At 39.8% G+C, this 25,810-nt stretch overlaps 4 protein-coding genes across 4 annotated transcripts; 1 reads left to right on the plus strand and 3 right to left on the minus strand.

The window, feature by feature from the left end:
- The first annotated feature begins 806 nt into the window (after positions 1-806).
- Positions 807-8,342, plus strand: LOC111594164. The gene is made up of 4 exons (XM_023307347.2): positions 807-906; positions 5,732-5,913; positions 6,841-7,615; positions 7,681-8,342. Exons 1-4 carry the CDS (start codon positions 807-809, stop codon positions 8,340-8,342), a joined length of 1,719 nt encoding a protein of 572 aa, XP_023163115.2.
- Positions 8,343-16,360: 8,018 nt separating this feature from the next.
- Positions 16,361-17,325, minus strand: LOC111594159. Its single transcript, XM_023307343.2, has one exon. The coding sequence runs from the start codon at positions 17,168-17,170 to the stop codon at positions 16,535-16,537; it is 636 nt and encodes a 211-aa protein (XP_023163111.1). The 5' UTR covers positions 17,171-17,325; the 3' UTR covers positions 16,361-16,534.
- A 1,453-nt stretch (positions 17,326-18,778) lies between these two features.
- On the minus strand, positions 18,779-21,579 carry LOC111594152 (venom serine protease). The gene is made up of 4 exons (XM_023307330.2): positions 21,204-21,579; positions 20,714-21,143; positions 20,487-20,655; positions 18,779-19,467 (listed from the first exon to the last, which is right to left on the minus strand). The coding sequence occupies exons 1-4, from the start codon at positions 21,417-21,419 to the stop codon at positions 19,098-19,100; spliced, it is 1,185 nt and encodes a 394-aa protein (XP_023163098.2). The 5' UTR covers positions 21,420-21,579; the 3' UTR covers positions 18,779-19,097.
- Positions 21,580-22,162: 583 nt separating this feature from the next.
- LOC111594151 (venom serine protease) lies at positions 22,163-24,027 on the minus strand. The gene is made up of 5 exons (XM_023307329.2): positions 23,742-24,027; positions 23,359-23,683; positions 22,902-23,000; positions 22,672-22,837; positions 22,163-22,609 (listed from the first exon to the last, which is right to left on the minus strand). Exons 1-5 carry the CDS (start codon positions 23,964-23,966, stop codon positions 22,222-22,224), a joined length of 1,203 nt encoding a protein of 400 aa, XP_023163097.2. The 5' UTR covers positions 23,967-24,027; the 3' UTR covers positions 22,163-22,221.
- Between the last annotated feature and the right edge of the window lie 1,783 nt (positions 24,028-25,810).

The raw sequence follows: 25,810 nt of genomic DNA on the forward strand, positions 1-25,810 counted from the left end.
ATGCACATGGTTAGCCTTGCCAGCCTGGCCAGTGCAATTAGCGCAGCGATTAGTGGCTTGAGCGCAAAGGCTACAGAATGCACTAGGCTTCCCGGAAGACGGCGCACGTTTGTGAATATCGTACGTTTTTTAGCCAGCCTCTTTATTGCGTAAAAAACGTTCGGCAACTTGGCTCAGCAGATTACAGAAGTCAACTTTGATTCCACGAACGGCAATTGCATAAGCTGCCTTGCGTCGCCTTTATGAGTTGGAAAAAAGGCTTTGTCTGGTTATTTCGTTGAACTGAAGTTAACTGAACAGCACGGGTTTTGGGCAATATTAAGCCGAATCCTGGAATAGCTGAGTGCAGAAATTCTAGGAAATTCAGTTATATAAGAACGTTTCCCATAAACTCTCAAGTGACAGCCAATCATTAGGAAATCACTGCTAATTCCAAGCAATTCAATGGCCACATAAATCTGGGCTGCTATATAGTCGTAAGTTCAGCTTATCGCAACGAAATGCTTATCAAAATACGTAGATAAGTTGTTGGGCACCGAAGGCTTCTCACAGGGACATGAAACAAGATAAAATATAATACAAATTTGTAAGAAAAATAATTTTCCCAGCCCCACACAAAAAAAAAAATATGCCACAAACTGAGTAACAAGTGCGTGTGAACGGCACAAAGAAGCATTTAGAGGAACAAATATTCTCAGCAGCGCAAAAATGCTGGGCAAGGATCAGCAAGGATCGGGGCACACTAATCGTTTATTATGATCAACGAGCTGAATCAATAAAACGAAACCGAGCCAAACGATACCAAAATGAAGACGAAGCGCCTACTTCAGCGAGAGGCGAACCTGCAGGAACCTGTTCCGAGGGTTGGATGTCCTTTTGTGTGCGTTGGAGTGTTACCGTTTGGCCGTGAGAAAGCGGGCTAGCGGGGTAAGGATAACAGGTACAGGCCACAGGTACCACGCATGATGTGTATGCAAAAGTCACATTTCGTATGGGAATTCGAATTCCATCGCGCCGTTGCCTTGGGAAAGTGTTCACAATTGTGGACTTAACGGAGTGCTGGGAACCTTGGCAGGGGTGCAGCTATGTCGTGGGCGGTGTAAATTAAGATAACAGTATATTGTTGAAGATAAGTCTAGGAATTTGTCAAGCAAATGATAAAAATAAAAAAATAACTTTAATATCTTTTATTGATCTAAGATATGAGCGAAAAAATAGACTAAGAAACTTTTTTAATATATATATATATTTATAAACATTTTTATACGTGCTGAGGTATAGATATGATAAGTGAAAATAGCAATGCTTCGACTATACTATATAGCTGAGATCAATTCAATCTTATGAGGCAAGTGTTGGCAATTGGGTCTGGTCTGGACTAGGCTATGTTTGCGAGATCAACTTGTTCTAATAAAGGCGAATATGTTTGCTTTGCATCTTAATATTTTCACAATAATATTTAATATACTTTATATATATAATTTATATACATTTTAAAGTCATTTATAGGCTCATCTAGACAGTTTCTTCTGCAAGCGAAGCCGAAATCTTCTTAATAACATCACGTAATATATATTTTATCTCAGTCTCTCACCGTATCAATCCAAATGAAGCAAGCTCTCACTCTGTTCAACCCATCACATGTTACGGCCACGCCCATAGCTGCTCGAGAAACTCTTTTCAATGCGCCCAAAGGCGGACATAGCTATAACAATAAAATTTGGAACTTCCTTCCGGCAAGCGGAACTGCAGCAGTCGCTCGTTCGCAGCGTTCAGGCACATCGTGTAGAAATCTAAATTGCAAAATATGGAACATAGGTCACACACACAGAGCTCAAGCAGAGCTGGCTGTGGGAACCCAGGACGAGGAGAAGCAATTTGATTTGGGCCCACCCTCGCACCGATAGCATCGTCAGTGCTGAGAAAATCTTGTTTGTTGTGGCAGAGCCAGAAATAAATATCAAAGATTTCATCGTTCCTTTTCGAAACAGTTCGCTTTGTTAGCAATATTTGTATACAGAAACAGGTTAACAGGTATTTAGGCCGAGGATCAGTCAGGATTAGAGTGGCGAGCGTGTGATGGGCCGCAATAAGTAGACAGCACAGCATCAATGTTCTCAAGTGGGTGGTCGATAAGAGGCCCCGAAGCAAGAAAAACCCATTCGCTGGAGTCTTACTAAACCATAAATTAGTTAAAGAGTCGCTCTAGATCTAGGACAGCCCATTAAGCCAAAGGACCAGGGGCGTGTCAAGCAATGCATTGGTAATTTGATATGTGCGCACTTCTGGAGCGCGTTTCTCATCAGGCTAAGTGCTTGACGACAGGTAGTCCTGGCTCAGGCTCCCTTGAGTTGTTTTCCATTTTCTCAGTGGCGCAACAAATCGCAACGCAAACGCAAGCAAACACAACGGATGATCGATGATCGCTGCATTCTTTGTCCTTGGCCGAGGCGTCCTGTGGCGTTGGCGGCTCAGGCTCTAAGGAGCGTTAATTAGATTTACGCTGCACTCGAGCGGTGCGCATCAAAGCGTTGGTCAAGACTCGCGATTTGCTTGGAATCACACGCACAATCACGCAGCACAATAGATGCACCTGTGAGAAAGGACCGCACACAGTAAACAGGACATGCCAGTGGCCAAGAGCTGCTGGCGTTCCACTCGCTGACCTTTCCGATTCCTATTCCAATTCCCATTCCCACTCCCCTAGGCCATTGTAATTCGCATTTCCTCTTATTAATTTGAAGTGCCCGCACTTCATGCAACTGTTGCGCATCGCTTCCTTCGGTCGATGTGGTCCTGCCTGCCTTCCTTTCGGCTGCCCACAGTGCTGTGCTGCTCTCCTGCACTTCCTGTGGGTCAGCTCGAACTGCTGGCCAAAACATTCTATTGTTCATTAATTGTGCCAATCATTTGCTCACTGCGGGTTTGGCTCTAGAACGGAAGTGAATTCGATGGCATTGACGCTCAGGTGTATCAGCAAACTGAAATGTTTCCCAATGCTTTATTATGTGGTTTTATTTAGCTTAACAAGGGCATTAATTTGACTCTTTTGTCATACGATTGAAGTTAGTTAACTATGAGTATTATAATATTGCAATTGGCTTAAAAGCGAAGTGCGGCAATTGCAAATTGTCAAAGGGAATTGGCAAAAGGCATTAGGGAGAATGTGGTAAAGTACACGCCGTAAAGCTAACAAATTAAGTTTTGTTGACAAGTGCAAATTATTATTCAAATTTTAAACGGGCTTAGAAAGAAAGAAGTTGCTCCCGTAAATACAATTATAAGCTTTTGCGTAATAATTTTTATTATGATGACGCAGGCTGCCAAACAAACTGACGTCTTATTGCTATTGCAGTTGCAGCTTTAAAATTCACTTTCAATACGTCTGATAATTTTGCAAAATTATAGCCTAAAGTGTGTTAACTAAGTGTGCTCTAATTTCGTTTGGCTAAAACTGCTTTTAATGTAGTAAAGCCATGCACTGCTTATTAGCCAAGTTTCAAACCAGCACAGCAGTGTACTGCTTGGTGAGCACACTGCAGTGCAGCAAGCAGAAGCAAGTTTCTGCGCGTTTTGCGCGCGTTTTACAAGCTGTTTCTATCAGGTGTATTTTTTGAGAATTTTTTTTTGTCATATTTATCAGTTTGTATTTACATATATAGAAATTATAGAGCGAATAGCCAGCTCTTAAATCTCTTTCAATACATCAAAACTCTGACTCTTCATTAGAAGCCAACACATGTGCTCAGGCATTCAGTTGGAAGTCGCACAACTGTCGCATCCTTTGGAAGGTTTCTCATTTGCCGTTGCCGACTTTGAATTCATTTTAATTCGTTTTTATTTCTTTTTAATTTTTATTACATTTTCGTATATTAGCTTTGACTTTGCTTTAGTTGTATCCACTTTGAATTATTTGCTGTTTGTTTTCCGCGCTCGCGCATGCAGCCAAAAAAAAAGATCTAGACGAAATATACAAATATACAGCAGCAGCCAAGTTTTTTCGTATTGTTCTTTTGGCTCGGCTTATGTACGGGTCCGGTGTTTGGGTTCCGGGATTCTGGCTCGGACTCGGCCCGCGTTTTGTAGTTATTGTCCAACGTTGACTGTTTACGCCAAATGCGCGCCGCGGAGTAGGAAATTAAAAATGGCGAAATAAAGTTAAATTTTTTATGGCTTGCGCAAATAAGTCACACGGCCCAGCACTCTGTAGTCCACCGGCCACTGGTAGGATCCAGCAGCCACACCACCTCTACGGGCTGCCCAACGCTTGTTAAGCAAGAAAATAATATTAGCATTAAGCGTTTGTCTGCGCGCCTCGTGACAGCCGCGGCGCCATCCGTCGCTCTGTGTCTATTTTTTTCGACTTCTTTTTTATTTATTTTACGAAATGGGCGACAAACTTGCCATCATTTTGTGTTGGCTTACCGTTTTTTTTTCTTTGAGCCAACCCTTACCACCGGCAACTTGTAGTTTTTTATAGCACATTGCGCACATGTGTGGCGCCGCCAGCAGCAGCAGGAAGCACAGAGGAGCGTGGAGCATGGAGCACATCCAATTAAGCAGCGCTTGAAAAGCTCTAAAAAATGAGCTGCTCCAGGAGTGGGGCACGTGGCTGGCTTATGCCAGGGGCATGGGTAATGCCAAGTGGCTCTCTTTAAAGTTTGGCGGCTAAAGCTAAAATGAGTGTCAATTTGAGATGAAGGCAATCAAATAAATTCAGCGCAGTATTTGATGAGAGTTTTAAAATAATAATTTGTAAACAAAGAGAGTTGGGCATATATAATATATAGGTGGAATATAATTAGCTTGTGGGAGGTAAGCGATTGCAGAGCTGATTTCAAAGCTTAGCCAAGGTTTCGACAGGCCCCCAGGACTAGCTTTCTTTTGACTCTGGAATAAGAGTTCAGTTATACTTGAATATATTATTAATTAAACATTTCAATATTATTTCCAATTTCAGTTTATGCTAGTGAAGACCTTAGCTTATAAGAAAATCAAGTAGACACGGTTAGAAACCCAACAACTAAACATAAACTGAAAGCAGCTAAAATATAAGACAAAATATAAAAAATATAAGAAAATTCTTATTTAAATCTTTGTCTTTGTCTTCAAAGTCTCTCTTTAAGACACGCTTATTTGTAGTCACAAATGGCATAGCCCTTTATCATCTGTCTGAGACACAACAGCACGCCATACACTTCGAGCTCCTGCTGACCCTTACCTACCCCAACTGGCACTACCTGTTCGTGTCTGTTCCACATTTCCGAAACTGGTTTGCGCCCAATAACAAAAACAAGACCGAAAACAAAGGCAAAATGCTAAAAAACAAGTTGATACGTTGAGACACACTTGCACTTTCTTTCAATTAGTTGGCCAGTTTGTTTGTTTTTTGGTTTTCGACATGGGTTTTGCTTTCGTTGGCGGCTTTTAATACCCTAATTATCGCATATTTAAGCCGAGCCGCTGGCGTGGGGCGTGGGGCGTGGGTGCTGGCGCTGAGAAGCTTCCAATTATGGTGCGGCTCGCGTGACTGTCAGCTGTCAGCGCCATAGCCGGCGGCAAGTCTCGATGAAAGGCTCCGTTATGTTGGCGGCCAGCCAACAAGAGATTCGGACTTTTGAATTCTTAAGTCGCTGTCGCTGTTGCGTCTCACTCAGTGCTTTGTTGAACGCTGACCAGATCATGTGGCGGCCTCTACAGTGTCTGTGTTGGCTTTTCGTGTGCCATTTAGCTGTGGCTCTGGCAGTGTACGAGCAGTGTAATCATCAGCTGGAGCTGCAGGCGGGCCAGAAAATCTATATCAATTCTCCCTACTATCCTGGCCAATATCCTGCGGGCACTTCCTGTCGCTATGCGGTGCAAGCGCCCAAGGATCAGGTGCTACAATTCAAATGTGATCTGCAGCTGCAAACGGTGGGTTATGGAGGATCGAAGATGTTGTGGGATATGCTGAAGGCGTAACAGTGTTGGTGACATAACGTTAAGGATCACAATTAGGATTAAAGCTTAACGGCAACAAGTTTAGGTGCCTTAAGGCTTACTAAAAATCTATTACGGCTTGAGACGCAGATTTATTTTGTTTCAAATAGTCTAGTGAAGCAGAGAATATGATGTGAAAAATTTTAATTAATTTTCTGTTTAAATCGGTGGCCATAAGGAATGCTGACCAAGCAAGAGCAATACTATTTTAATGTACTATATTTCAGCTGCTGCTTAAGTTATTGATAACTTTTTAATCCTGAAATATTCAATAAGATTTGTCATTTGAGCACAAATTGCTTAATATTCGAAAATAATTCAAAGGTTTACTATTTTTAGATTTTACTAAAAATCGCTCTGCAGAACGTAGCTATTTGACGACTTACTTAATAATGAGATCATACGATTGGACAATTCTCTATTATCTTCTCAGAATTATGTGCTATTTCAAACATGATGGCACGAATATAGTTTTCATATATAACTTAAACCAGTGAAAAGCTAAAATTGATTTCATTTTATTGCAATTTCTTTCTCTATCACTCAGAAAATAGCTCTCAATTTTGATGATCCTTCTCTATCATTCTTATTTGGTCAAATCAACAAATAGCTCTCAATTTCCTTCTATATCTCTCTTATTTGCTTTCTAATACCACAGCACAGTAACTTAATATAAATATATATGTGCCGTATATACTCGTCCATCAGGCATTCTCTCTATATCATTTAGCTACCAATTCGAGTTCCATATTTCCATTCATCTCCATTTTTTACAGGATATCTTATTGTCATAGTTCGTTAATCTGTTAATTGTTGCACAATTGGTTTTTCTCTTTATTTGTATTTTTTGCTGGCGCACAGCTGGTGAAGGACACGCGCTGTCGCGCTGAGGTGTTTCACTTCAATGCCGAGGGCGATGAGCTGTTGACGAGCTCCGAATACTTTTGTGGCGTTGGCAAGTTTGAGCGGCAAAGTTTTCTGAATCGTGCCGTGATTTCCTACATATCGCAGCCAAAGGAGGCGGCTACAGCTGTAGGACCCGCTAGCTTGGTGCCAAAGTTAAGGGATAAGCTGCCAACGCGAATCACAAGCCCCAACAGGACCAGCACCAGCACGAGCACCACGACAACGACAACACAGGCAACCCCTTTGGAGCTGGTTGAGGATGAGAAGGAGGCGGGCGAGCAGCACGAAAATGCTGATGCTGATGCTGATGCCGATGATGATGATGATGATGATGATGGTAACTTTTCGAACGAGGTGCTGCACGTGCTGCAGGATGTGGGCGTTAGCGATGCTTTGGCTTACGTTGCCTCGCTGCTCTACGACGAGTCCAACAATGGTCGTCGAATTGGCAGCACGCCCGCTTCAACTAAGTTGGCCCAGTTGCCAAGGCGCACTGCAAAGACTTCCGCAGAACGTGCCAAAATTCTGTCCATTTATCCGCTGGGCAGCCCGGGCGGTGGCCGCTTCTCGTGCCTCGTCGAAGCCCTAGCGCCTAATTGCAATTGCGGCTGGAGTCTGACACAAAGGATCGCCAGTCCAACAAACGACGAGGCTGCGCTGCACGAGTTTCCCTCTATGGCCGGCGTGCTGACCAAGAAACACGGCAAAGTGTTCTGCGGTGCTGCAATCAGTAAGTGGACACAGCATCACAGGAGCGGAAATCAGTGAACATTTATTAAGCTTCGCCTCTTGTAGTTCATCGTCACTATTTGCTCTCTGCTGCACACTGTTTCCTCAGTCCCGAGACGAGCCACGCCTCCCAGCTGCGCATTGTGGTGGGCGAGCACGATCTGTCGAGCATCTACGAGACGTTTTATACGCGTCGCTACGATCTGGATGCACTCATACCTCACGAGCAGTTCAGCCAAGCAAATGGTCAGCTGCGCAACGACATCGCCCTCTTGCGCACCCGTACGCCCATCCTGTTCAATCGCAGTGTGGGACCTGCCTGCCTGCCCCTGCAGCCAGCCGAGAATGGCAGGAAATTGCCGCTGGTGGGGCAACAGCTGCTGGCTGCCGGCTGGGGCACCACTTCGTATGGCGGGCCACAGACGCATCGCCTGCTGAAGACGACGCTGGATGTGATCAGCGCCGAGCAGTGCCGCAACTCGCTCACCCAGGGATCTGTGCCAGCTCACAGCTTCTGCACCTACACCCCAGGCAGGGACACGTGCCAATATGACTCCGGCGGAGCGCTGTACGAGCGCAGCAATGGTCGCCTTATGGCTGTCGGCATAGTCAGCTACGGCTACGCCTGCGCCACTCAACAGCCATCGGTAAATACGCGCGTTGCCTCCTTTATCAAGTGGATCAGAACCAAGACGCCCGAAGTGGCTTATTGCTTAAAGCAAACATAAATGAGTTTAAGTAGAATAAACCATGTAAAAGTAAAATTTGTTATTGCCGAAATCTATTCTTAATGATTTGTTATAATGAGTATTACGAGCTGATTGTAAATAGAATCAAACTTGAAAGAGTTTTTCTTATATCAGATAAGCATAAGGTTGCTTTGTGCTTCCGTCCATCAATCAGTTCATTTAGTTATCAAATCAGAAGGGCAGTAAGTCAGCCAATCAGGCAATCGGCTTGCCGGCCAGTAATCCGTGTGAAAGTCGATCAGTTAGCTAGCTAAGTAGTTGGTCAGTCAGTAACTGTTATCCAGTCAGGCCAACACAGTTAATCAATCAGTTAAGTTAGCAAGTTCATCGCTTAGTCAGACATTTAGTCAGTTAGCCAATCTATCAGTTAAACGGTCAGTAAGGTTGAAGTAGTGACTGAATGAAACTCTTCAGTCAGCCAGAGTATCAAACAATCTATCGGTACATCAATCAATCAGTTAAGGATTCAATTGATCAGTCCAGCACTCAGCCAGTTAGAGACAGTCAGTAAAATTATCAATCAATCAATCGGTACATCACTCAATTAGTTAACCAGTAAATGAGCCATTCAGTGCGTGTCTGATAGTTCGTCAAACAGTTAGAAACAGTGAATCAATCAGTCCATCATCCAGTCACTCAGTCAGCCAGAGTATCAATCAGTCGATCGTTACATCAGTCAATCAGTTATCCTGTCAATCAGCTAGCAAGTGACAGTTAGTCAAACAGTCACAATTAGTCCATCAATCAGTCATAGAGTTATTTCCTCAAGAATACCCAAGATCTCCCAACAGTTCCCATATATACATAATGTGATACATCATCAAATTATCTCAGTCCATCGTCTTTAAACGAAGTGTTGATTGCCTCAATATCGAACTAGATGATTATCGTACCTGCTTACGAAGCTTTCAAATGATATCGTCCTGGCTTTCAATCAACTCCTGCTGCTTGCCGTCAAGTGGGTGTCAAGTTTGGCGCTATGCTTGAGCGGTCTGCCAACAGGCGCATCAGCCAATTGAGTCATCAATCATGAATGAGAATCTTAACGCCTCGCTGGCGCTCTATGCCCCGACGCAGATTGCAATTAAGCGCAAATGTCAACTAATTAACCTGAATGGCTGCTGGCAATAGCAGTTCGTGCAGCAGATACAACGCCCTCACCTCGTCCCCTCGCATCGCCGTTCGTGCCCTCTTCTGATGTTCTGTCAATAAAAATTGCAGCATTTTTGCAATGTTGTTGCTTTCTACTGATTTGTTTGGCTTTCGTTTTTGCTCTTTCCTTTTCTGCTTTGCTGCTTGCTGCGTTGCCATGTGATGTCGTCTTCCTTTCAAATAAATAATTAAACGTTTGCCATAACATATGAAGCATGCTTTTAGGCTTAAAGGCAATACAAATCATCTGCCAGTCACTGTCTATGCGGTTGCTGCCATTTTTTCTATTGCCCCTCAGCGAACGATTATATTTTTATTTGCACTTTTATTGCATACTCTAACGTGGAGTATAATGAAACTGGCATGAAATGTTTTTGTCTGTTTAAGTAAACATCAAATTTTTTTTGTTATTATTATTGAGTGTAAAACCTGTACAATCAAATTTAGTATCTTAAAAACACATGCATATATATGGAATTAGTGCCAAACCTCAGTCACATTATGAGGAATTAAACATTAAATTGAAAATAAATTAATTAATGTTGTTTCACTTACATTTATCAGCTATGACTGTTATTTCTACTCTCTTTTAACTTTACTGAAATAAAAGCACAATCATTAAACTTAGGGATTTCTTATTCCATTTTATTTAATGTTATTACATTTGATTTAATTTTATTTAATTTTTTCTATTTTATTTATATTTATTTATATTTATTTATTTTTATTTTTATTTTATTTTATTCCATTATAGAGCCTTTCAAGCTATTTATATTTTGCTGCAGCTCCGCTTGTCTTAGAAGAGTAAACTTAGTGTCTGTGGTAAGCTGTGCAGATCTTCTGGATGCTTGCTTCTTAGCTGTTTATCCATTATGCTTCTCCTTGAGCCTCGTCTGGCTAAACGGTTTGGCTGACTTTTAGCTGTCTATGCAGCTTGTGGCTTAAAGATCAGTTTCGATATCTATGCTAAGCATATTTTACCAGCTGAAGTTGCTGTGGATGGTACATTACAAATGTTGGTACATGTTGGTACATGTAATGTGGTACATTTGTGGCTTAAAGATCAATTTCGATATCTATGCTAAACATATTCTACCAGTTGAAGTTGCTGTGGATGGTACATTACAAATGTTGGTACATGTAAAATGGTACATTTTGAAAATTCTACTCACATTTGTTGGGCGTCTCTCATGTACCATTTCATTGCTCGAATACTTTGTCTTTTCACTAAAAATCCTTAAAATTGAGTTAAATGTTTTCCGCAAGTGTATTCAAGGTGCGGCTGGCCACGTTTACAGGCATTTTTTCATCTTGTTGCTGTTTTTTTCGTATGTTTATTTCTTTTCGCATGTTGGTCTAACTGCAATGCACTTTTCAAAACCCAGTCGCATATAGGAGCAGGCTCTCAGACTCCCTGTCTGACTAAGCTGTCCGTTTTTGAGGCTTTGCCTGCATTTGGGTGCTGTTGCAGTGAAAGAGTATAGGTCGCTCTTCTGCCTCTATGTGTGTGTGTGTGGATGTGGCACATGTCTGTGCCTTGTGAGGCTCGTCTGTTCGGTGCTGTTGTTCAATTTACGTAAAACGCGGCGACGTCAACTGCAGTCGGCGGCATCAAGTGCTGCGCATTGCCTGCACTGCCCGATGGGCGTGGCACTAGGCATAGAAATCGCTGGCATAGACTGGGGCACTAATTGAAAAGCAGCATCCACTAACAGAAACAACAGCAACGGGTTGAGCTTGCTCTGGGGAAATGCAGTGTTTTAACTACACTTTCAACTACAGTGAACACTGCTTAACATTGCTTCAATCGAATTTATTAATAGCTTACAAGGGAATCTTAGGTAAATGAATGCATGCAAATGAGTCTAGAAACCTCACTTCTGTCATTTTATTGTATAAAATCTCTTTTATGTGCTACTCTCTCAGTCGAAACGTTTTCAAATTTCCTTTGCATATTTTTGCGCTGCATTTGATTACAAAATGGCGTCGATGATGGGCGGCGCCCCGTCGGCCGTTGCTGTCGTAATACGCGCCTAAGCATTGGCGTTTAGTTCTCGTTTTGCTGCCTCGCCAGGCCACGCCACGCCAAAAAGTATGCAATGCGAAACGCAGCGGCAAGTGCGGCAAGCGCTTGGACTTTGACTATTCATTAGCGTGTGTGCCAAACTCTAACAAGCTCAAAAAGCAATTTGCAGGAGGCAGCTAAAAATTGGCAAAAATATCGACATGTCGGCTCATGGAATTGACGTTTTAGCGCGGGGCGGGGGGCGGTGGGCTGGGGCTGGGACTGGGACTGTTACTGGCTGGGTGGCACCGTTACATAAAACCACGCGTCGCACAAAAGCCGCCAAATCGTTGTACACAAAACACCGAAATACAAAATGGCCGCCATATCAATATAAAAGAGCAAATGACGGCACTTCCACAAATCGCATTCGCCCCAAAGTCGCCAATGCTTATGCAAATGACACAATTAAATATTCATTTAAGCACAAATATTGCTTTGGCACATCTCGTTACAAATCGTCCTTTACCACACTTTGGCGAACTGGCGGCGTTTTGCGCATTTGGAATGCATTTGTTGCACATTTTTTGCGCTGGCAAATATTTTGGATTTTTCGCTTTTATGTTTTTTTATCGGCCACAATGTGTGGTCAGAAATTAGGTTCGCTTTGTTGTCCACGTAGTAGGCCAATTAAATCCGTTCACATCAATAAAAACATTGCGAAATGCCTGTTTGGCCTTTTAGTTTCATATTTTAGCTACGCTGATAAACAAAGACAAATTAACACGTGACCAAACGACTTTATGGTTCGCTTTTGGTATTGGCTTAGCTTCAGTAATCAACTAAGACATTTGAATTACATTTACGTCTATATAAGACAGAAGACTTTGTATTTGTTTCTATCTGAAAGCCTATATATAGAAAAAATCGAGATAGTTTGCTCAGTAGTTAGCTTGTATATTATATAATTTAATTCCATATTTTGTGTGGTATTTATTTTTAGGAAAATTGCAATATATTTTTTCATAAAAAATTAATTAGGTTCTGTTGACATTTTCCCCTAGCTAGACACAATTAATTTTCATATATAAATACAAAATAATATATAATGGAATGAGCATATGGAGCTCTATGACTGGAGCTGTTATATAATGAATCTAGCGATTGAGAGTATCAGCTACGTGGATAGACTGACCAGCTCACATCTAAGCCTGGCTACCAATAGCAGGCAAAAGCGAATCTGATATACTTGTAATATAGTAGAATAAAATATAATATAGTAGGATAAGGCCCACAAACATTAAACCGCAACAAATTGAACTGATGAAAAAATGTATTCGTTGGAAAATTGCCATATAATCCATAATGATCAATTAATTCTTATAAATATGGAAAAAAAAGATTAATAGAAACACAACAAATTTTTATAAATATATTTATAAGCATTATAACACTTATCCAAACTTAAATAATTCGTAATAAAGAAATACTCGTTATTGCGCGAAGCTTTCCACATGAAAACGGAGTCGCGCCCATCACTGATGATCATCTAATGTGTATTGAAGTTGAATTGAAGTTGATGTTCGTTTGCCTGAAGCACCGTCTGTCGGCTCTTATCAAAGTGTGCGCCAGACAAAAGAACATAAACAAATTGCATTTTCGCTACACTGAGAACTTTCCAAAAATCAACTTTTTTCGAAACTCTGCCCAGTGATATTTCGCAAGCTTTGACCTGAATTCACCTTTCATCGAATGTCTGCGGTTCAGCAATTCTTTGGATCGTTTTCGTTGTTTCCAGTCATCTACAGTTTGCTTGCTGTTTGCCTTGCGCTGCATCCAGTTTTTGACTATTGTATTACTGTGCATCTCGCGAATAGAATCGATTGTAGTGCTCACGTTAGTATCTAGCAGGTTTGCGTTTTGTCGGTAGGAGCAAAGCGAAGAGGTTGCTTTTCGCATCATATTGAAGCAGTCGCGACGAATTAAGGACATTTTCAATGTGGCCACAATAAATCGGAATTTTGAATTTTGTTAATCTCAAAAACTCCGAATATTGAATTCGTTTATATAACTGGCTATACTTCTTAAGTACTTGTCATGACATACTACAATCCGACTGTAAGTTCATATATATGTTTATGTTTATATTTATATATATATATATATAGATATATATTTATGCGTTTTATACGTGAGCTTTAATATGTATATATATATATATATATATCGGCGCTTCTATGGCTTCAATTCATTATGTAAGAAATCCAAATTTAGCTCAAAAGGAAATTATTTTTTTTTGGTTTTTCGAATTTCTTTATTCAAAACTACCAAAAATACTCTTTGAAGGAAATACTGTTTTAAAATTTAAAATTTTAAAATTTGATAAATGTTATTCGGGCATTGATCCGTTAAATAATTAAACATGGTATGGGCTGGGTTTGCTATCTTACTTCATGTTCTCAATTTCAGTGCTATACAAAGTATTGCGATCAGATCAATAGTTGTCATGACTAATTATATGTTAGATACGTACTTTTCACCCTTTTGATTGCATTTATTTATCGTGTTATATATCATGTGTCCCATAGATCATGCGTCTGCGAAAGTCTGCCCATCGATATCTGGCATTCCAGTGTGATATGTAGACGTTGTCCTTTTTAATTTTCTGATGAAAGTTTTTGAAATTGATCGCATAAGTCGAAGGTGCGTGATGATACTCTGGATTTGGCTCGCGGCGCTGCGAAATAGCGTTGCTCTTTTTGCCATTTTGCGAATTTGATGCAAATTGCTGATGCGACTCGCGCTTGCGTTGGAGCAACGTTTTTTGAAATAGAGACAGAGTTCGACTTGAAGGCATTTTGATAAAATTGTTAAATTTAACACTCGATTTGGTTGTGCATTAAGATTAAATGTTTAACGCGTGATTTGGACGCGATTCAAAACTGAGAAACTCTCTTATCTGTATCTAAGTAGAAAATTAGTAAGTTTACATAATAGCTCGACACATAAAACTGAGGCAACATTGTTTTGACTGTAGAAGCAGCGACATGTTAACTATGTTGAAACAAATAAATGGGATTCTAGGACTACTAGCGCAAAATCTAGAAGTTGTTCCAGTCACATTTATAGATTTTTTATTGGTCAGTCCGTCGCGGCTTTTCTTTCTCCTTGGACTGCCTGCCATCTTAGAAACAGTAGTTAGTCTGCATTAACTTTGAAGATGGAGACCTTCAATGTGCTATAGCTAAGCACAGTCTTCTTTCTTGCAACGAAGTCAGACTCTTGATGTTGATGTTCTTATCATTATTATCGAACAGTGAAATAATCATTCTTTAAAAATGTATATTTTTATTTTTTTGCAGCCCAAAGATCACGGTATACCGCGTATAGTTCACCTCCTTAACTCTACTTTAGTTTAATATATGCAATTAGTCTGAGCTCTGGCCTATCTCAACTGCAAGTTTTATAATTTAGACCGTTCTTAAGGTATTTCCGTGCTTGGCCATTGTCTTTTATTATTATTTGTGAAGAGCTCTTGCCCCGCTTTTGTGCTACTTAACACGCAAGTTTGCTCTTCAGCAACTAGCGACATACTTTGTCATATTTTCACGTACTTTTTTGTGTGCCTAGAAGAGCGAGAGATAGGCAAGAGGCAAAAAGCAACAGCAGAAAGTGGCTAAAGAAAGGACCGAATACAAATAAGAGTGCACTCAAGTAATACGCTTCATAATTTTTATTGTCAAGCCTTTTGGGGTTTGAGCTCTTGGCGTCGTTGTTGGCCCACTCGACAACAAAAGCCGCCGAGCGCTTGGCATAAAAGAAAAACAATAAAGCAGAGAGAAAGGCGCAAAATGAAGTGGCGGGGTCGGCGGCAGTGCAGATTGCAACAAAGCAGAACAACATTTTTTCAAAGCAGCATAAATTTTATAATATACAAAAAATCAATGGGGCAAAAACAAAAAAAAAAATGAAAAAGTACGCCAAAGGATTACAGGCAGGACATGGCTGCATCGTGGTCCGAGGCCTGACGGCCGCGAGGGTCGAGCGTTCAGGACACTTCTTATGCAAAGCACTGTGGCCCACTAGCGCAGCACATCAGCAGCAGCAGCCATCCCGTTATACGACGTGCTGCACCCTTTTTGGCCAAGTCATGCAATTAACTTGCCCGGCAAATTCTCTGATTTCATTTTCGTGTTCATTGTTTTTGTTAAGTTGTTGCCATTTCTAGTGCTTTTTGCGAGTTAATTTTAATGCACACATATAAATGAATTTATATATGTATATGAAAAATCTGCAATTCATTGTACTCTCCACTTGTTGGCGCAATTAGTCGCGACTGCACTTTGACGTTGTCTTTGATGTTGTTCGCGTTAAATTGGGCTAAGTACTAGAAGCGGCATACTTGACCGAAGAGCCCATAATTGTTTAATTATGTGCTGGGAGTCGGAATGCAAATAAAAGAAAAGACTTTAAATTGTTTCATAACGATGAAAATGTCAAAAACGTATCTATTTATTAAATATACTTGGTCTTCGCACAATTAAAAATTGCTGTTTACGTAACTTTCTCGGATATCTTTCATTTTGGTATCCTTTTTTTCATTTGAAACTCGAATGAACGCAGCTCCATATAATTTCTTTGTTACATGAAAGCACATCAGAGATAGCCTATTTTATACCAAAGTAATCCATATCTGCAATTGAAATTTTAAACGTATGTTAATAGAACTATTTAATACGTGCTCAAAGATATCTATATAGAACATTTGGGCAGTAGACTAGCTAAAAATACACAAGAAAAATTGTTTTTTTTTTTGGCAAGAAATGCCAATAAATTTGCTTTATTCTTCTCTGGGGTCAAGATTGATATTAGCATAGGAAACATAAATTTTTAGTTTCTTCGAGAAACTTGTTGAATTTTCGAAAATTGAAGGATAAAATGTCAACCGAAATTGTGTTAAAACCGAAAGTGGTGTGCAAGAGCGTGTGCTTTTGGGTACCATGAGATGAAATGCCTAATAGCCTATACCTCCATAAATCATGCGATGGCGAAACTCAGCCCAGGTATTTCTGTGAGTGTGATATGTAGAATACGGTGCAATAACTTTCTTTGAAAGTGTCCTGCGGAAACCTGGTCGACGATTGGTCACTCGCTTTAGCAATTCCGCCTCCGCTTCGAGCTGTCGCGCTTTATCGTCTTCCTTCTTGTCTATTTCAAAGAGCACCTTTCCTACAGTGCCCACGTCTTCGTTTTCATCTTTCTGTGCAGCTTTCTCAGTTGACTCAACTTGACCTTGAGTTGAATCCTCCAGCAACTGGGCATTTGACTTATCCTCTTTATTTCGTTTCGCACATACATGCCTTATCGCCAAAAGGTTGCGTTCTGGAGTTGTGCTCATTTCGTTAGTGTAATTCATATTCGCATTATTGGTGCCAATTTTAAAGTTGCCCAATTTACGGTTCTGTAGCAGTAGTTTAACAGCCGCATAACTTTCCTCGCGTACTGGCCACGATCGGTTGTGGCACATATGGATACCCATGCCCAACGCATCATGACTTTTTTCCAATAAAGTTCGGCCACTAAAATGGCGCTGATAGACCTTCACTGTTTTAGTGACACGTTGCACAGCCGAAACGCTCTTGGATGGCATTCTCGAAATTGTTTCACTGAAAGTTTTGACGATACAAATTCATAAATAATTGTCTATTGCCAACTTCTGGAAAAATCTCAAAACAACAATTTATTTTTCGAAAAATTTAAATTTTGTTAAACTATTAACGGCGAGAAGTGAGGCATTGAACTGTACAACTGAATACTCATTATATTTCTTTTCAGGGACATTCAATGCAGCGACTGCTTAGAATTCAGATCTGAATGTAAATCAACAAATCTCCATACGGAAGTAAACAACTGTAAACAATGAGACTTTACATATAATAAAAGCACAAATACATAACGGCTTCTGCTCTCTATTGTTCTATTTAAAAATGGTGATGGTCAAAATTGCATAATTGAGGTATTTGTTGCTGCAGAATGTGCCGTGTTAGCATTAATGTCATAAAATGTGGTATTCAAATAAGTTCACTTTACTGGTATTAAAACTTAGTTTAAGAGCGGGGATCACAATGTTAGGAATTATAGTTAAATATTGCATTTGTGTATCAAAGACGCTATTCTATCAAATAGCTGGCTTGAGTCAAATCTTTCATATTGAAGCAGTTCTCAGGGTATTACAACTTTGCTTTATCGAAGCTGAGCGTCAGTCCTTGTTATTTATTTATTTATTTGTGTATTTATTGCCAGCAGAATTCAATTAAAAACCTACTTGAGTTGCGTTCCAAACAAATTACAAATACATACACGACAATGCCAAAATATTGCCCAAAAAAACAATTTTCCTCGTCACATGAACAATTTATTAATTCTGCAGCAGGCAACAGACACAGCAGGCAAAGCGTTTAGGGCCTGAGTTCTTTTTGGCTTGCAGCCTTCAAGGCCTATGCAAAATTTAACGCAATTTTGAGATAACATAAAGCCTGCAACAACAACGTCGCCAAGAAATTGAGTTAGCACACAATTACAACAACAATTATGAGTTGCATTTTTACAATAAATGCGAATACAACAAGCAACTAAATAACTTGTCGAATAATGTATGCACTTCAAAGCACAAAGCTTGGATATTGAAAATATGTGTAAATAATGATTTAAGAAATTTTAAAAGAATATTCAGTAAATGTTTATGAGGATTAGGTTATATAAGCATTTAATAAGTAATATAAGTATATATAAGTAAGTTATATTTATTCATTTAATATATATTTATGAAAACAAAGTTTTATCTAAATAAGAATATAATTTTTTGCAAACATTTTGGAATTTCTAAAGCATTTTTTTTTCAAAAAAATATAAAAAAATTATATAGAAAATATTCAACATTAACGGAGAACGTAAAGCGCAGTCTTTTCCTGTCTTCCTGCCTTAGCTAACAAAAGCCCGTTATTATACTAAATTAACTATTATATTAAGTGTATAAGAATTGAATGCTTCTAAGCGCAGACAGGATTTAACTTAACATCTATAAGATAGTCAACAAGGAAAAGGTCTGTTATTTTTGCAATTATTATTTTATGATATCATCAATTCTTCAAATAACTAAAACTCCATTACTTAAAAGTATTTTAATCAAAAAATAAGAACATTTACAAAACAATTAATGAAAGCATCTAAAAGTTCAACGGACTCTTCAAGGGTTAGTGTATAAAATGTCAGTAAATTTGATTGTAGTTGGTAAGAACTATGCACAGTGCTGTAGGCTGCAATGCTGGAAGAATGGGGACTGCAAGTTTGTGCGTTGTTTAAATGTAGGCAAAACATGTCACAGCTTTTTAATTTAAATGCAAATTAAGGCTTTTGTCAACACTCGAAGAAGCATCAGGCTGTATAGCAACGGCAGCTAAAGAAACTGCTGAAGCATCAAATGGCTTCAAGGCCAATACCCAGAGAGCTGTCTAGCAATTGTCGAGCTGCTAACAACTGCCAGCATATCACATTGCAGTCAATAAACACCATCCGTCCTACCGAGCGCACACCGCGCCGCCCACGTACCGCCACAGCCAGTCGAGATGGGCCGAGATGCGAGTGTTTACTCCGATGCCATACCGCTGGCCACAGGCGCGCCCATAGCTGATGATGCCGAGTAGAAACATGCGGGATCGTTGACGTATGATAACCGGACCGCCCGAATCGTACTGACACGAATCTTGGCCCAATCCCAAATAGTCGTAGGTGCACACCTGATTGGGTGCTATGGTCGCATTATACCGTACGCTGCACTCGGCATTTACAATTGTCATCAAGCTGGCCTTTTGCAGCGTATTTGATTTGGACAAGCCAAAGCCCAAAGTGCCCCAGCCAGCAATATCAACAATTTCGTAGGTTTCCGCGCTAAAAAGAGTTAAGACAGTTAAATGAACATTTAAAATGAGATTTTAATTGTGCCGCTTCTTGGTAACAATATATATATTCTGTGCTGAACTACCGTTGTTATGATAATAATAATATTGTTTTCTTTGTACTTATTAGGCTTAAAGTAAAGATAAATTATTTTAAGACCCTTTAAGGCTTATAAATTTATAGTTAAGTCTTCAATAAATTCTTGTGTGCTACTTAGCTTGAAGGCTAATAAGATAAGCCAAACTAAATGAATAATAAAAAAACAGATTTGTTTTCGTTTTCACATTTGAATAAAATTTGACTTTGTTAAAAGAAGTGACTAAATTGAAACCAGGAATCTTTAAGAAATAGGCTTTATTATGTTAATAATTCGAAGTGGTTTTATCACTAACTTAAGATAATCAGACTGCTTGTTATAGTATAATAGAAGAGTATATCGCAGGGTATAGACTGGCATATCGTATGGTACATTGTAAGCTATTTTTAAAAGTATATCGTAAGGTTTATCGTAAGGCATGTCGTAAGGTATTTAGTAACGAAAAAAGGTAAGGTCTAACATAGGTATATCATTAGATATAAATTAAGGTCTATCATAAGGTATTTGATAAGATATATCGTAAGGTCTATCGTAAGATATATAGTAAGTTATATCGTAAGGTATATCGTAAGATATATTGTAATGTTTATCGTAAGATATATCGTAAGTTATATCGTAAGGATTATCGTAAGATATATCGTAAGTTATATCGTAAGATATATCGTAAGTTATATCGTAAGATATATCGTAAGTTATATCGTAAGGTTTATCGTAAGTTGTATCACGTGGTATATCGTAAGGTATATCGTAAGGTATATTGTAAGGTATATCGTAATATATATTGCAAGGTTTATCGTAAGCTGTATCACGTGGTATATCGAAAGGTATATCGTAAGGTGTATCGTTGGAAAATTGACTTTAAAATGTACTTGTTTAACTCACTAAGTGTTCTGAAACACAATCAAGTACTCACAGCTGTGTTTGTCCAAAGGGCAGACAAATGGGCGCCACGCCGCGTGAAAATTCAATGGCTGCAACGGTCCGGAGCAAAGCGATGTCATTGGAATCTCCAATGTTGTTGTAGGCTGGATGAGCTATAATGTTTTGTATGGCATACTGAAGGGCGAATATTGATTCGCTGGCTGTGTAGCAAACGCATAGGATTTATAGCAGTTCTGGTGTCTCAACGGAAGCACTTACCACTGGTGAGATCGTGATCACCGACTAGGGCTAAAATACGATTGGGCGATCGCTGGGTGGTGCAATGCGCTGCGGTAACTATGAAGCGATCGCTAACAATGCTGCCGCCACAGAATATGGGCTGATTGGAGCTAACGTCACGAAGACCCACTGTTGAGGGGAACTCGTGTTTGGTTGCCTCAACGCCGTTCGTGATGCGCGTCGGCTGTGACCAGCCGCAGTCGCAAGCTACTCGACGTGCCACCGCTTGGCAGCTTAGCCTGGCTCGTTGCTGTGTGGAGGCGCTGTTCGACTGGTAGGCTAAGGCCAGGCTTTGGTAGTTGGAGGTGCGACTCAGTTGACCCATGCGACAATATCGCTCCGCATCCCGAAATTGAATATCTCCGTCACGCGAGATGAACAGAATTTTGGACTGACAGATGTCGGGATACTGAAATCAAACCAGTGTAAAAAGCTCGAGTCCCAGCAAGTATTCCTTGAAAAATCTTACCACTTCGAAGCGACAATTCACTTGGATGACGTGATTGGGCGGTGCTTTTAGCAGATAACGACAATTGCTACCCGCTGGCAGAGCACTTGGAAAATTGGAGCTAGTTATATTGATGGGCTGGTTGGTCTGCAGATTGTACTGCCAGCTGCATTGCTGTGCGTCTGCCAAGGCGAGTAGCAGCAGTAGAAACCAACTGGCAGATTGCAACTTCAACATTCCGACAGAATATGAACTCAAGTATCATAAATGCAGACTGCACTGGCTCTTATATCTGATTTGGAAAGGCATAATGCAAATATATATGAATATGAGTATATATAAAAGCATATAAATATATTTCGTACATACTCGTCGAGCTGACGAAAGTAGATCAACAAGTCAATGTCACATAAGCTAGTCGACTGTTGACTCTGTGGGCTGAAGGTTTTTCAGTTACTGCAAATAAGAAATTGTATATTACCTCGACCCAGGCAAAAAGCTGTGAATGATGTAAAATATTCCAGTCAATTAATAAACGATCTTTGAATATATGTATATATGTATATATATGTATAGCTGAATAGCTGCAATAGCTTATTTAATTTTTAGCCACTATTTGATAAGCTCTTTAATTAGATCGATAAGCCTAAAATAATTTTCGACTAGTTTTAAGATTTTTTTAATTTTTTTTCAAAATTAACTTTTAATCTATAAGAAATTATATTCTTATTTTTTAACACCATTTACCATTTGACAATCTTGCTATGAAAATTATTATAAGTTCTTATGAATTAAAAGTGATTTTCTGATTGCTCGAATCAATCTGCATTTATAAGATTTCTTGTGACAGATTTATAAAAAAATAATCTAAAAAAAAAATCTTAATTTCTAAATATATTACTTCTTTTCCTTCCTTAATTATAAACACATTTGACATTATTATATATATATTTATTTTTTAATACATTTTAAAAATTGTTTGTTAGCTTAGTTTCAATTCAGATTTTAGAGTAGTAGACACAATTTTACTAATCAGTTGTTACATGCTGACTGCACAATTGGAATATCCAATATTTTGACGTATCCAGCTGACATATGATGTGACGCGAGTATTGACGCCCATCGCATAGGAGGTGGCGGCGCAGGTTTTGCCAAAACTGATGATGCCCACAAGGAATTGCCTGGAGAGTCGTCTGATGACTGGGCCGCCGGAATCGTACTGGCAGGAATCGCGCTTTTGTCCCAAGTAGTCGTAGGTGCATATTTGGCCAGAGTTGATTACTGCATAGTCATTGTAGTCCGTCTGGCAATCCGCATTTCTGGCCACCATCAAATTGACCTTCTGAAGCAGGCTGGCGGTGGGGCCGGCAAAATAGGTTGTGCCCCAGCCAATCACGTCGACGCCCTCATAGTCAAAGCTACTAGAACTGCACGGCAATTGGAATGGAATGAAGATTGCTTGAGTCATATGAATCGATTCTTTACTCACGTGCCCACAGGTGGCAAACAAATGGGACCCACGCCACGTGTCCACTTAATGTTCGACGCGGTGGTCAGCACAGCGATATCATTCACCACATTCGGCTCGTTTTGGTATTGACTATGCCGCAGCATCTGTTGTAAGGCATATTGAGCGTAATAAATAGAGCTGCTAGCTGTGGAGTATAGTTAATATTAGAATTTAGATATATATATTAGAAAGCGTTTCATATAACTTACGATTTTGTAGGTTGTTGGTGCCAACAATAGCTACGATGTTGGTGATCTGGCTGATCTGCAGAGTGCAGTGGGCAGCAGTTATAATGTGTCGATGGGAGACTGCGTGGAAAAATATAAAGAATATTATAATAAGGAGTTCAAGCAGGAGCTTAAGCATGTGGCTTTTAAGCTGGTAGACCATAAAATAGATTTGTTGATCAATCTTTAGAACTGAAAAGCAACTAAGTCTATCAGAAGACACTTCATTTCCCATGAATTTAGTAATAAAGGCCTTTGCCAATTCATTGTTCCCTTTCAGAATCTGTGCTCTAACTGTGTATCTATCTGCTAACAATAAATGTCGATTCTACGCAATTGTGGCTTAGTTTTTCTGGCTGCAGTCAAAGACAACCATTAACTTTATGGGCCCAATAAAACTAGAGTGATTGAGCTCGGCCTTTAACGACTTTCGACCTACCAATAGTGCCGCCACAGAAGGTGGGCAAGTTGTTGGTGATATCCTTGAGTGCTGCCATGCTAGGATATTCGTTTGCTGCGGCATTTTGGCCGTTCGAGATGCGCGCAGTTGCCGACCAGCCACAGTTGCAGCCCTGTGGCTGAACATTCAGCTGGCATCTAAATCTGCCCGAGCTGCTGCTCGTCGAGATGTAGGCGAAGGTCAGTTCTGTGAAGAGCGATTCCCGGTTGAAGGTGCCGCTGCCGCAGAAGTTCTCAGCGCCACGCATCAACAAATCGCCCTCGCTGTCCAGCCAGAAGTTATCCGTGGTGCATTGGCCATTGTTCTGGAAATGTGATTGGCAATCAGAATGCAGACAAAGTGGGCCTCGGTAAACCGCTTACCGATGGCAAATTAATGGTGCACTGTATTGTGATAGAGTGGTCTAGTGGGGCCGTGAATTTGTAGCGGCACGAAGTGCCAGCTGGATAGTTACTGGGGTAGTAGGGCGACTCGACGTAGGTGGCGCCCGCCTGCAGCGTATAGGTGTTATCGCAGCCTTCGAAGTAGCCCCAAACGGCGGGCAGGGCCAGCAGGCAGCTGACAAAGATAAGACAACGGCTCTGCATTGTGGCAAGACCTTTCGACTTCGCAGCCAGCACTCAACTGGGCGAAAATCAAGTGCCGCCCCCAACTAATACGAGCGGCTCAAAGGCAAGTAGGGGCAAAGCCAAAGCCAAATCCACTAGCATTTTGCTTTATTGTACTACTGTTAACTCTGCTGACAGCAGTTGATTAAACAGAATTATGAACATATTGCTTATACGCCGCGTGTTACAGTTTGCTTTGTATATCATTTCCATTTCAATGATTGCGCGACTTGCACTTGTGCAAATATAACGGAAATGCTGCCTTACCTCGACCTCCAATTGCAGTCGATTTTGAACTTGGCAGTTAACTGTCGCTTACAGCTAATAATTTTATGACTTCAGGCGTCATGTTATTCGCCCCCGACTTAAATGAGCGACAGCTGATAAGAGCGCAGCAATTTACATAGCCTAACAATAACCACTCGCGAGGGTTGTTCAGAAACAACATAATACATCAAGGTAGGTCTTGATCGTTTCATTTGAAAATTATATTGAGTAATGCAAATAATTCATTCATTAATTTAAAATGTATTTAAATGTGACTCTCATCATGCAAAAATTCGTTTGAGCAAATGGCAGTAAAAGATTCAAAAAATAAAATACCTAAAAAATTGTAAAAGTGAATAAATAATAATAAAATATAATATACATAATTAATCAGAACTTTAATTAAATTTTGAAATTCAATTCAATCAAATGCAAACTGATTGATTGAATGGCCCTTAAAGTGGCTTTTCGTTGGGCAAAGCTTAAATAACTATTGAGGCTTCTGTATGAGCGACTACAGCCAAATGCGATTATGATACGCTTCGTGACAAAAACAAATAGGCAATTTAAATAACAAGTTCTAATTAAAAGGTAAATAATAAAAAATGACAAACAGACAGAGAGAATGAGAGTGAGAAGGAGCGAGAGATAAACGTCGGCGTACAGGCGCGTTGTTTGAACAGATTTTAATTGATAACAATGCGAGGCTTAATTATCTTCTTATCAGGTTATTTAAAAAGAAAGCTAAGCAAATTACTTAATAAAAAATACTGCTAGGCATCCGAGACAGAGTTCGCTTTGTGAAAACAAAAGTGTAAACAAATTCTGAGCCAACGAACTTTTTTATTCGATTCTTTTATTTTGGGGAAAATTCTTTTCTATTTTTAGATTATGATAATAATCTTTATTAAGTTGATATACTTATTTCAGCTTTGGCTTTTATTTAATTTAAGTTTGATATTGCAAAACAAGTTTTTTGTTTATATTTAATTAACTTTTTACGCATGTAAGTTTCCAGCACAATATTTGTTCAAAAGACAGAAAGAGGCGGAGTACGCAAAGGGAGTATCCGACTAGCAGGTACTCTGAACTGAGCTGAGATGTTTCTTAAAATTTGAGTCAATTTCTTTCTATATAACACTTTGTCAGCTTAGATATAATTTCACTAGTGATCAATAAAAATAACAATCAAAATTTTAAGCAAGGCAAACGTTACTCATCTAATTTTAGGGCTGTTAGAACCGTTAGGGCTGCAGATTAACTTGAGCTTAGCTTGTAAAATTAAGTTGAATAATTGATTAAATACAACACAGAAATTGTTTCTCCTATTAGTAAGAAAATCTGAGCAGTTATAAATGCAGACGGCACTCCGAAGTGATAGATAAAGAACTTAAAAGCAATAAACTCTCTCTGATTACCTTCAAAACTCCCAGTTTTTGCTCATCTACTATCAATGGGTATGCTAAAAATACAAGAACTATATGAAAAGCCAGCTGGATGCCGTTCCCTTGTGCAGGGAATTCCCACAGTTGGTAACGCGTAAAAATCGAGCAAAA

Source organism: Drosophila hydei, unplaced genomic scaffold, assembly GCF_003285905.1.
Source record: "Drosophila hydei strain 15085-1641.00,03,60 unplaced genomic scaffold, DhydRS2 tig00000060-arrow-pilon, whole genome shotgun sequence".
Taxonomy (NCBI): Eukaryota; Metazoa; Arthropoda; class Insecta; order Diptera; family Drosophilidae; genus Drosophila; species Drosophila hydei.

Bases quoted from the DNA above. Each gene is read 5' to 3' on its own strand.
- LOC111594164 (XM_023307347.2), top strand. From the start codon at position 807: ATGAAGACGAAGCGCCTACTTCAGCGAGAGGCGAACCTGCAGGAACCT. The intron at 907-5,731 runs GTGAGAAAGCGG...TGTGCCATTTAG, and splicing joins TGGAGTGTTACCGTTTGGCC to CTGTGGCTCTGGCAGTGTAC. The intron at 5,914-6,840 runs GTGGGTTATGGA...GCTGGCGCACAG, and splicing joins GTGATCTGCAGCTGCAAACG to CTGGTGAAGGACACGCGCTG.
- LOC111594159 (XM_023307343.2), bottom strand. From the start codon at position 17,170: ATGCCATCCAAGAGCGTTTCGGCTGTGCAACGTGTCACTAAAACAGTG.
- LOC111594152 (XM_023307330.2), bottom strand. From the start codon at position 21,419: ATGTTGAAGTTGCAATCTGCCAGTTGGTTTCTACTGCTGCTACTCGCC. The intron at 21,144-21,203 runs GTAAGATTTTTC...GTTTGATTTCAG, and splicing joins TGAATTGTCGCTTCGAAGTG to TATCCCGACATCTGTCAGTC. The intron at 19,468-20,486 runs GTGAGTACTTGA...AACTCTTTTTAG, and splicing joins CCCTTTGGACAAACACAGCT to CGCGGAAACCTACGAAATTG.
- LOC111594151 (XM_023307329.2), bottom strand. From the start codon at position 23,966: ATGCAGAGCCGTTGTCTTATCTTTGTCAGCTGCCTGCTGGCCCTGCCC. The intron at 22,838-22,901 runs GTAAGTTATATG...TATACTCCACAG, and splicing joins CACCAACAACCTACAAAATC to CTAGCAGCTCTATTTATTAC. The intron at 22,610-22,671 runs GTGAGTAAAGAA...ATTGCCGTGCAG, and splicing joins TGTTTGCCACCTGTGGGCAC to TTCTAGTAGCTTTGACTATG.